General features: G+C 34.1%; 1 protein-coding gene across 1 annotated transcript in view; it reads left to right on the forward strand.

The window, feature by feature from the left end:
* Positions 1-10,821, forward strand: part of DDX4 (DEAD-box helicase 4) — a 70,715-nt gene extending 59,894 nt beyond the window's left edge. Inside the window, 6 exon segments of the mRNA XM_035727651.1 lie at positions 2,786-2,892; positions 2,895-2,930; positions 7,687-7,786; positions 8,556-8,826; positions 9,181-9,291; positions 9,976-10,821. Coding sequence (XP_035583544.1) covers positions 2,786-2,892; positions 2,895-2,930; positions 7,687-7,786; positions 8,556-8,826; positions 9,181-9,291; positions 9,976-10,062 — 712 coding nt within the window. The 3' untranslated portion in view covers positions 10,063-10,821.
* The last annotated feature ends 584 nt before the right edge of the window (positions 10,822-11,405 follow it).

The following is an 11,405-nucleotide window of genomic DNA, read 5'->3' on the forward strand; positions in this document are numbered from 1 at the left end:
TATTGGGGAAAATGTCTAAATAATAAAGCATTTGGTCAGTTAGGATTTCTTTCTTAGTATATAAAATAATAGTTTCTTATATTAAATGGTGTCTTAAATTTGAAAATTGGTATCTGCATTTCCCTCTTCATCTTTGGCAATTAATAGTGGGTAGGTAATTATCTACCTAAATAGCAGGTAATATTCTGTTGCCTCTCTGTTTTTTGATTCACCCTGAAATAGGAAGGTATTTGGATATTGGCCAGTCAAAATGACTAATGTGTACTCTCATCACTAGTATTTGTTGAGTGCTTTTTATGAGCCATATTTGATTATAAGTCCTGGGGATATATGGTAAACAAAATAGAAGCCCTGACCTTGAGTTGCTTACAGTCTTAAGTTACTGAAGACTCCTTGCTTGCTTCACTCTCTGCTTTCAAATGTTACAAGTTGCCCATTGCTGTGTTGGAAGTACACTTTGATCATTGCACATGTCACTAAACCATTGCAGCATCCATTTCTGTGGCTTATGTTTTTTTTCTATAACTGTCCCAGATTTATTATCTCTATCCCTAATCTCTTTCCTGAGCACCAAACTTAAGGTTTTAACTCTTTAAGGGCATCTTCTTCAGGGCGCCTTGGTGGCTCAGTTGGTTAAGTGTCTGCTTTCGGATTAGGTCATGATCTCAGGGTCCTGGGATCCAGCTCCACATTGGGCTCCCTGCTCGGCTCAGCAGGGAATCTGCTACTCCCTCTCCCTCTATCCCTGCTTCCTGCTCATGCTCTCTCTCTCAAATAAATAAAATCTTTAAAAAAAAGAATATTTTCTGCTTAGATTAATTACTAGTAACTAATGTCCATTATATCCAAAATGGAAGCTGTTCTTCAATACCCTCTTTCCTATCCAGTTTTCCTTATTGGCAGCATGGTCTTTCTAAGCCAAAATCCTTTGAATCCTGTTGATTCCTCCCTCATATTGCTTTAACTTTCTCCCTTCAAAAATACTCATTTTAGTAGTTATCTCTAGAATATTTCAAATCTGTTAGTTTCTTCTCTGTTTCCTACCTTAATTTAAGTCCTTTTCACTTTTCCTTCTACTCATTTGTTAGTGGCTTTCTAACCTGTTTCCCCGGACTCTAATCTCAATTTTGTGTTAGTAATGATTCCAAAGTAAAGTCTGGGCTTTTTTAGACATTTATTCAGAATAAACCCTCCCAGGTCTTCCCATCTCCAGAAACTAACCATTTTCAAACTCGACACATGTTGTAATCTTTGCTTCCCCTCCTACTTTATTACTTGGAATCATGTATTTCTTGTCTGTTAAAACTATTTCCTATTGGCTGAGCAGGCCAAATTCTGTCTCTCCTCATTATCTGTTCTTGTTTCTTCTTTCTCTTTGCTCAGAATGCTTTTCTCTAATCACCACTGTTCTACTTTCTTGCTTGTTGCTGCTTAGATCCAGCTTCATACTGGGAAGCTCTTCCAAATACACATCATTTCATCTGTTTCCTGCCATTGTATTTGTGAAACTGTTTTAAACACTTTGCACATTTTTGGGAATATAGGAAGTGTTCAGTAGATGTGAATTATTAAAACTAGAATATTATATTAAAATATATTAAATATTAAAATGCTTAATGTGATTATACAAATATTAAAATGTTAAATACTTAAAATATAGTAATTATTTATTATATAACTATGTTTATCTTGCTGATGTGAGCATCTCAGTGGCAGAGAACATCATATCCATTCTTGTACTCCCAGTACCTTGCACCATGTGTGCCTGACACAGACACTCACTAAATGTTTTAGTGAATGAAAAGGATGATGGATAATAAAGAATTCCAGATGATTTTGAAATTTGTGGTTGGGAGGGTGCTTGACTCTAGAAGGAGGGATATCAAAAAGAAGCTTTTCTTTTTCTTTTATTGTAAGAGCAGGTAAGGAGAAAGAAGCAGCAGTGATTTATTAAAGTTCTGGAAATGCTGAGTTTGAACTATTTTCATGATATTTTAGGAGGCAGCTAGAAAGTAAGGGACTGCTAACTGGGAGAAAGGAGGACTGACGATAGATATGGACCTTCTCCTTAATCCTAGAACACTCAGCTCTTTGGCAGTTCCCTTTCTCTCCTTCCCTGTGTTTCTGGATGATCTAAAGCAGACCTTATTAATTGTGTGCTGTCAGTGAGTTATGTGTGTGTCAACATGCTGATACCCTCAACCTGTGGGGTGAGCCCCAGCCCCTAGGCCCTTCACCTCTTGTCTGATTTTTTTTGCTCAGTTGTACTTTATAAATAATATCATTTTTTATGTGTTACGGCATGAAAAGCACTGACCTAAGATCTGGTTTGCTCATAGTTGTTCAAAGTATAGTAATTTAACAAATAATGTTATCAGAAAATAACTCCTAGCAATAATATACGTAAAAGCATTTGTGAAGAACAGAATTATTGCCCTAGGCTTGCATTTCAGCTTTTAACAAAAAGTCCTGTTTGTTGTAGTCTGATATTTAAGCATAATTTTTATTATAACAACATTTTATATAGTTTTACATGGCCACCACATCCACTTGAAATTATTGTATCCATAATTTCACACAAATTTTTTCACTAACAGTTGTTGAGTATTTAACAAAATCTTAACATTTTATACTGATCTTTGGAATTAGTCCTTGGATGACATAAGTTATTTACCTAATTTAGTTGTTACAATCCAATATTGAAGTAACACTTGCAGAAATTCAGTGCATATTACGAGTATTAATGGAAGAGGATAAGTTAAGGAATAATCTTTTGTCTTTTAAGGTTGGCTGGGGAGTTTTTAAAGTCGAATTATTTGTTTGTTGCTGTTGGACAAGTGGGTGGAGCATGTAGAGATGTTCAGCAGACCATTCTCCAAGTTGGCCAGTACTCCAAAGAGAAAAACTTGTTGAGATTCTACGAAACATAGGTATCTTACGTTGATATAATTATTTTTTCTCATGATTTTGATTTTTAAAAAATGACTAATTTTTAAAAATTACTCTAAAAATTGTTTGGCATGAGCTTTTAAATAAGTGGGTTTTTATTGCTTTTTCTCTGAAGCTTTCTTTAAAAGGTTTTATGATTCAATTTCCTGTGTAAATTATGTAGCAGTATAGTCCTTTCTTCATAAAGATTAAAAATAGGAAGGATTTGAGACTTAAACAGCATTTGACTAAAAACTATTCCAGTAGAAATATATGTATATTTTGTTTTAAGAAGTAAAAAGGCCTACTAACATATCTTTACATCAAACTGTGTTTACTACACCAAAAGTGAATTCTTTGTTTTTAGTTCCCAGTTTTTGCTTACCAAGACTTCCCATAATCATAGATTCAGAGAATTTTAGAGCTGACGGGGACTTTAAAGATCTAGTTCTGTTTCTTCACAATACTGATGAGAAATTTCTCACCCCCCCCCAAAAAAAAACCCACTGATTTTTATAGAAGGTCATATTTCTTTGTTTGATTGAGATAGACTTAGTTTGTGCCTGGAAATAGAACTTTTCAATATCACCAGCTAAGTGTACTTACATGCTGTACATTCCCCTTCCCTCCTTCATTTTAGTAATTGTTTCAATTTGAATGTCACTGTTGGGATGGGGGAATGAGAAGAGAGGGCAGGACACCATCTAATTTCCATCAATGAGGGGGGAAAAAAGGAAGTTGATTTAGAAAGCACTTTTATTTATTTATTATCTTTAAAGATTTATTTATTTGACAGAGAGCACAAGCAGGGGGAGAGGCAGAGGGGGAAGCAGACTCCCCACTGAGTAGGGAGCCCGATGCAGGGCTTGATCCCAGGAACCTGGGATCATGACCTGAGCTGAAGGCAGATGCCCAACTGACTGAGCCACCCAGGCACCCCTCGAAAGCACTTTTATAGGCTTGTAGTCTTCAGTTTTTGCTGAGCCTTATTAAAAAAAAAAAAACTTTTTAAAACCAAATACTCATCTTGAGTTTGAGGAATATTATTGGTTTGCTTCATCTGATGTTTCATAATATACTGCATATATGGCCTATAAAATTAAAATAATGACTTCTATGGGCCACATACTGTTCTCATTGTTTTACATGTGTTAACTCATTGAATTCTCAAAACAACTTTCTGAGGTAGGTTTTGCTACCCACATTTTAACATTGAGGACACTGAAATACAGAGAGGTCAAGTGACTTGCCTGGTATTAATTGAAGTTCCATATGTGGAAGAGATGATCAGTATGTAGTTTTGTTGAAGTTAGAGCACATTTCTAGTGTAATAACCTTAAGATATTTTTATCTGTGAATTGGTGAAATAAAGATTATTTTAAGAATCCTAATGAGAATTTTTCAGAAGTGCTGTTTTGCATTTGAGAAACCTTTGAGGTCAGTGTATGAGCACTATCGGTATACTTCTGTATTATTTAAACTGTTAAATGTTTTGTACCTTAGAGTTCATTGTTCTTGCAATTTATGTATGTGTGTATGAGTGTATGTATGTATATTTTAAAAAATCTGCATGGAATTCAGTATATCCTCAAATTTTATATATTTTGTTAATATAATCTTTTTTTCTACTCTTAAATCTTCTAGCCTATCCTCTGCACCTTTAAAATGTATAGGTATCATTATTTTATAGTAGTATAACCAACTGCCTTTTTCATAAATTAATTTTAATTGAACATGTATCAAAGATTTTATTGAGCTAGTTAATTAATAGGAGAACTAGTAAGATGTTACAGCCAGTTCGAAGAATTCAAAGAACACATGTATGTGGAGGCTATTAGAAAGGCTCAAATAAATTTACACATAAGTGTGAAATTGGTCAATATCCACAAAGCAATAATCAGCTGCTCCTGAGGAGAAAACTTCATTTATATTTTTATAGATAAGAATCACTTGCATTGCTATCAGTTGCAATAGAGGTATAATAGAAAAAAAGAGTAAAAGACGCATAACCATGAAACGTGTTCCAGACAGTAATTTTTTTTGCTTATTTCAAAGTCTTTCACAGTTTTTCCTGACAGCCTATATCCTCTCATGATCACAACAATCTCAGAGATTATTCTTGGCCACAAGAAAGGTTGGTCTCATGTTTGGCTTATTTGCATAGATGCAGCAAGATTGTTAATTAACAGCATAGGCCTCTTTGAGTTTGCTTTGCAAATCTAGAGCCAGACAATACTGCGTAATTACTAAGATCACAAAATTAACTTCTTTCTGAAAGTTTGTGTAAGAAATCTGACATTGACCTTTTAAAAGCCTCTATAGGCTTTTCTTAGATAGGAAACTAAGTCTGGGAAACTCTCAGTCAAATTACATCTGTAATACCTAGAAATTTGTGTGAGCTCCTATCTTCTAAAGGTCCCCGTGTCCCCATGATATTTCATGTAATTATTCCATTACATCTGTTGGCAATATGCCTTCATGATTCTTTCTGCTTCTGAACTAGTTCTAGAAATTCTGCTTGTCCAGTGATATGGTCTAAAAGTCATTAAAGCAGTGTCAGCATAGAACCTTCTACCCAAGACTATTCTTTTGAAATATTGATAGTTTGAAGTGCCTGATACAGGTTTTTTGTTGTTGTTTTTTTTTCTACAAGGCTTGGAGAGTCTGTCCTTTGTTGAAGATAACAAACTGTGCTATCTAGCTTACAGCACAGTATTTGGGAAAGCATCAAAAGAAAACAAGACTTAATGATCATGGTTAATTTGTTACTGATAATTGTTAAATATAGAAGATTTGATGAGAGGGTTCATAATAAAAAATGCTAATAAGGAAGTGTGGTTGTTTCTGTGGCGTGCAAAATAAAGGTAATATGTTATTTTAGAATATTTGGCATGCCAAAGAAATTTTAGGGGAAATGTTTAAATAAAATGAATTTAAATAAAAATGACTAAGTCTGAAAGATTTAACTGACTTATAACTGTAGGAATCAGTTGCCATTTTGATTTTTCTGCTTGGTTAATAGATCTGAGACTTAATGAAATACCACCTCTGAGCCTTGTTTTCTTGCAGATCTCTTATCTCAGTTAATGTTAGTTCCATTTTTCCGGTTGTTCAGACACAAAGTCTTGGAGTCATCCTTCATTTCTTTCTCTAACTGCATATATCTTATCTGTTAGCAAAATAATTTTGGTTCTACCATCAAATAATTTTGGTTTTACCATCAAAATATTAGCTCCTCAGATAAAACAAAGATCAGATCTTGTCACTTCTTTGCTCAAAACCCAGTGGCTTCCCTTCTCAAAAGAAGTTCTTTCAGGGGCGCCTGGGTGGCTCAGTCGTTAGAGTCTGCCTTCAGCTCAGGTCATGATCTCAGGGTCCTGGAATCGAGCCCCGCATCAGGTTCCCTGCTCAGCAGGAAGCCTGCTTCTCCCTCTCCCACTCCCCCTGCTTGTGTTCCCTATCTCTCTGTGTATCTCTCTGTCAAATAAATGAATAAAATCTTTAAAAAAAAGTTCTTTCAGTGGCCTTCAAGACACTATGTGACTTAACCGCCATTACCTCTCTGTCTTCATGTTCTGCTGCTCTCATGCTCATCCTACTCACACAGCCAGATTGTTCATTACTGTTCCTTACATGCACCAGGCACACTTCTGCTTCATGGCCTTTGTACTTGCCTCTTTTCTGTTTGTTTGTTTGTTTTTCTTTTTAGCACATCAGGAACACCCATAACTCAGAGTGTTTATATTTGTCCTTCCCTGTGCCTTTTACCGTGCTTCCCCAATTATTTCAGTTCACTATATTGTTTTATTTCTACTCAGATGTCATCTAATTAGGGTACATCTGAAGTAACCCTCTTGAGACTCTTTATCCTTGTGGGTTTTTTATTTCCTTTTTAGGACTTAATGCATAATATTTGTTTATTATGTGCCTCTTCACAATGAAAGCAGGGGCTTTATTTTATTGCAGTATTTCCAACACCTAGAATAGTGACTGGCGTTTCTTAGGCACTATTTGTTGAATAAATGAAGCCAACTAATAGGAGATGGGGGAGAGAGATTATGAACAGTAATACAGTTTTCTTTCCATTACTATAAATTATCCTCTTCCCTCTCTAACATAGGGAAATATGTGAAAAAAATCTCTGGGCTATGCTTGAATTTCTACCCATTAAGTACTTTTAGCTAACCAATAAGTATTTTTGACTCATTAAGACCCTAGGATAAAGTTTATTAATTTTCTTGATATATGATACTTTGGGAATAAAGAGGTTTGACTTAAGAGAGAATGTTGGAACATGGAATATTGTAGAATTTGTCAACCCTGGGTTGGATGCCTTATAAATACCTAGGGCAATCAAGGCAGAATGAATGATTGAATTATCTTGGGAGGTAAGGAGCAAAGGCATTTATTTAACTAGAGAGGGAAATAAAGGTCCTGAAATGAACTGCTAAGGGTTGGCAGGTAGATATCATTTATTTTGCCCTGAATCTCTACCTTGGTGTTGGACTGGGAGGGCAGTGGGTAAGCTAATTTTTTTTTTTTTTTTGGGTCCCTAAAGTAGAAAAATAGTCCTTGATTCTTTAACTTTGACATTCATTCATTCAGGAAATATTTGAGTTTCTATTACCTATCAGGCCTGGTCTTGGTCTTGGGAATACAGTGGTGGATGAGACCATTTCCTACTAACACCTCTCTGCCTTTTTTTCCTTTCCCTAATTTTGTAGTTGGAATATTAATTACTGTTACATTGTCTTATAGGTGATGAAAGAACTATGGTTTTTGTTGAGACTAAGAAAAAAGCAGATTTTATTGCTACTTTTCTTTGTCAAGAAAAAATATCAACAACAAGTATTCATGGGTGAGTAGATTAATATGATTTCAAAGTAGGGAGGTGACACTTGTATTTGCCATCAGTTAAGAAACATCAGTGTGTATAACTAACATCACATAATCCTAGGATTAGGATTCAGAGTTTTCAAGATCTAAACTGTTATTTTCATTTTAAGTTTTTATAACAACTAGGTGATGGGATTAAAGGTCTGTCTTAGACTCCTCATCATGAGGAATGGTAACTTCTCAAGAGAGCTTGCTTAAGGTTCTCTGTTCCTTAGATCTAAGTTTTCCTTCAGAATCCAACCTTTCTCTTGCTTGACATTTTTTTATTGAATTGCATAAAAATGTCATTAACACAACTTTATTGGCACTTTACTAGTGGATCTAAAATATTAATCCATGAATGTACAGAAATCTGAGATTATAATTTAAAAAAACTTTTTTGATATTCTAATCAAATAGTCATATATTATTTGTCAAGACTAGAAAGAGATTGTTAATAGGTGAGATTTGATGTTTGTCATACTTAAGTTTGTGTTTTAGCTCTCTGTACTACCTGTTACCTTCTGTGTGCAAATGAGGATAACTGTTCCACCCTCAAAATATTATTCTGAGAATTAAATGAAATTATGGCTTGAAAAGAATGAGTATAATACCTGGTATGTAAGAAGTAGATAGTAATACTAAATGCTGCTATTTTTACTATTATTAAAAATATATATGTTGAACTTTAATGGTTCACTGTAATAATTTTCTTAAGCGCTGTCTTAACACATGCTTGCTTTTATTTTTAGTGACCGAGAACAGAGAGAGAGAGAGCAAGCTCTTGGAGATTTTCGCTGTGGAAAGTGCCCAGTTCTTGTTGCTACTTCAGTAGCTGCCAGGGGGCTGGATATTGAAAATGTTCAACATGTTATCAATTTTGATCTTCCTTCTACCATTGATGAATATGTTCATCGAATTGGACGTACTGGTCGTTGTGGGAATACTGGCCGAGCTATTTCCTTTTTTGATCCTGAATCAGATAGCCATTTGGCACAGCCTTTAGTGAAAGTACTGTCAGATGTAAGTTTTAAATGTTTAAAACTGAATGGATAGTATTCTTACCTTATCATTGAAAGTAGACATTAAGGGGCACCTGGGTGGCTCAGTCGTTAAGCGTCTGCCTTCGGCTCAGGTCATGATCCCAGGGTCCTGGGATCGAGCCCCACATCAGGCTCCCTGCTCAGCAGGAAGCCTGCTTCTCCCTCTCCCACTACCCTGCTTGTGTTCCTCTCTCACAATCTTTCTCTGTCAAATAAATAAATAAAATCTTAAAAAAGTAGACATTAAATATATATGTATATTTAGGATAATTATACTGTTCCAATCTTTGAGACTTGATGCATGTTGTATATGAAATTAATGTGTTTTTTAAAGGCTCAACAGGATGTTCCTGCATGGTTGGAAGAAATTGCCTTTAGTACATATGTTCCTGGCTTCAGTGGTAATGCAAGAGGAAATGTGTTTGTATCAGTTGATACTAGAAAGGTTAGTTGAGGGGAAAAATTCTGAACTTGGCTTCCAGGAAATTACTCTTTGTGAATGTTGTGGTTAATAATGTGAAGTAACTATAATAATTCAGTAATTATCTGAACCATTTCTTTCACATCTAGGAGATTAATATTTCTTAAAATTTTATCTATGTATATATTTTTGGTCTTAAAAATGAGGGATTAACAATATTTATGCTCAAACATCCTCCTTTCCCAAATTTGCTGGCATTTAAAATTGTAATTTGGATTCTTTTGAACCTTCTATAAGAATTCTTTGTTTTTAGAATTCTGATGGTATTATTAAGTAAGACAAAATACTAGAGGTAATGATTTGCATGTCTTTTTTGATATGTCATTTTATAAGCAGCACCACTTTTATTCAGAAACGAGCATACTAATCATTAATATTTTTGCTTATTTATTGAAGTATAGAGCTTTCACTTTTTCCATTTGCCAAATACTGGTTTAAGAAAGCTTTTTCTTAAAATATTTTGTGCAATTTAGACTTCCCAGGTTGATAATGGGCCTTTTATTTTTCTCAAATGGATTAAATTTAGTTTAAAAAGTTTTTTATTATATATTTGGGGAATACATGGTGGGTGAGTCCCCTTTCTGAGTCTGGGCAATGTAACTTTAGAGATGTAAAATTAAATGTTATTTTCTTTCTTTCTTTTTAAAGAATTACCAGGGCAAGAGCACTTTGAACACAGCAGGGTTTTCTTCTTCACAAGCTCCCAGTCCAGTAGACGATGAGTCATGGGATTAAAGCTAAAACATCCTTCAAGTTTGTGGTATAGTTTTGATGCAGAGAATAAAATAGTTTTGATTTTTGAGTTTTTAACAGAAGTGTGAAACCTGACATTCTTGTATCTTCTGTCCTTCTGTTCTTACTCCCACCCTTAAAAAATATTCTTACTGACTAGTTATGTGAAATGCTAAAAATTACAACATTGCAGTTGCTGATACAAATGGTGTTAACTGGAAAGATTAAAGCATTCTAAATGTCTTGCTTATTTCTACTGTATTCTTCAGGGGTTTTAGACATGTTTCATGTCTAAATGCTTAATCTTAGTGTGGTGTTTATTGATCCTATAACAAGCAGTAGGATTTATGATAAACTTTTGTTTAGAAATTACTGAGTCTCGTTTTTTGCTTAAAAGGAGCCTTTAAAGCAATAGTATGTCACTGAAACATGGTAACATGATTTTCATGTAGCAGACGGTGAAAGACATAAGCCTTTTAAGGTGATTTTGGTTTTAGATCATTAGATATGTGATGAAAATGGTTAAATGCAATGTGAGCTCTGTACTCAATGACATAACAAATGTTTGTTTTTATTCTATACAGACTTTCCTTGAAAATAAAGGTTGAAACATGTTTCCCCCTTTGTTTTCCAAGAGCACTTTTAATTTTTCTTTGTTGGCATATCATAGTTCTCCTATATTTTGAAATTTTGAGTCTTGTAAAACCAATGAAGTGAACAAGGTATTACATAAATATACATAAATAAAACATTAGATATTTATGTATAATAGACATTAATACACAGATGTAATGGTAAAAATCATTCTTCAAACTCATACTCTGTCAACAAAACACAATGCTGTTCACTCTTGCCATAATTAATATTTTGATATTTTAAGATTAATGAGAGAATTGTTGATTAACATAACAATAAAAGAAAGAAAAGTTCTCCCCCCCAAAAAAAGATTAATGAGAGAATCCTTTTTTCATTTACTAGTATATATCTTACATTCTAGACATACTAAGTTTAAGAAGTACTTCTTAATAAATCATTAAATAAATGAACCAGAATATTAAGACATGAAACAAGTGAGATGTAAATATTAGACAAAAAATGGTCAATTATTAATGTTATTGTTAACTTAAGAAATGCAAAGCAATCTATCCCCAACGTATATCTTGTTACATGAATTTGGTTAATAAATGAGGCATCACATATGAAAAGAGAAGGTCTGTTCAACAGATGTTGTTAGGACTAGATGCCTGCCCCATGCCATATTCAAAATCTGTTCCACATGTATTATTAAAAATTAAAACTACAAAAAATACAGTTAAATATGAAACCTTTGAATTGGGGATGAGAGT

The sequence above is a fragment of the Zalophus californianus genome, chromosome 5 (genome assembly GCF_009762305.2).
Source record: "Zalophus californianus isolate mZalCal1 chromosome 5, mZalCal1.pri.v2, whole genome shotgun sequence".
Classification (NCBI taxonomy): domain Eukaryota; kingdom Metazoa; phylum Chordata; class Mammalia; order Carnivora; family Otariidae; genus Zalophus; species Zalophus californianus.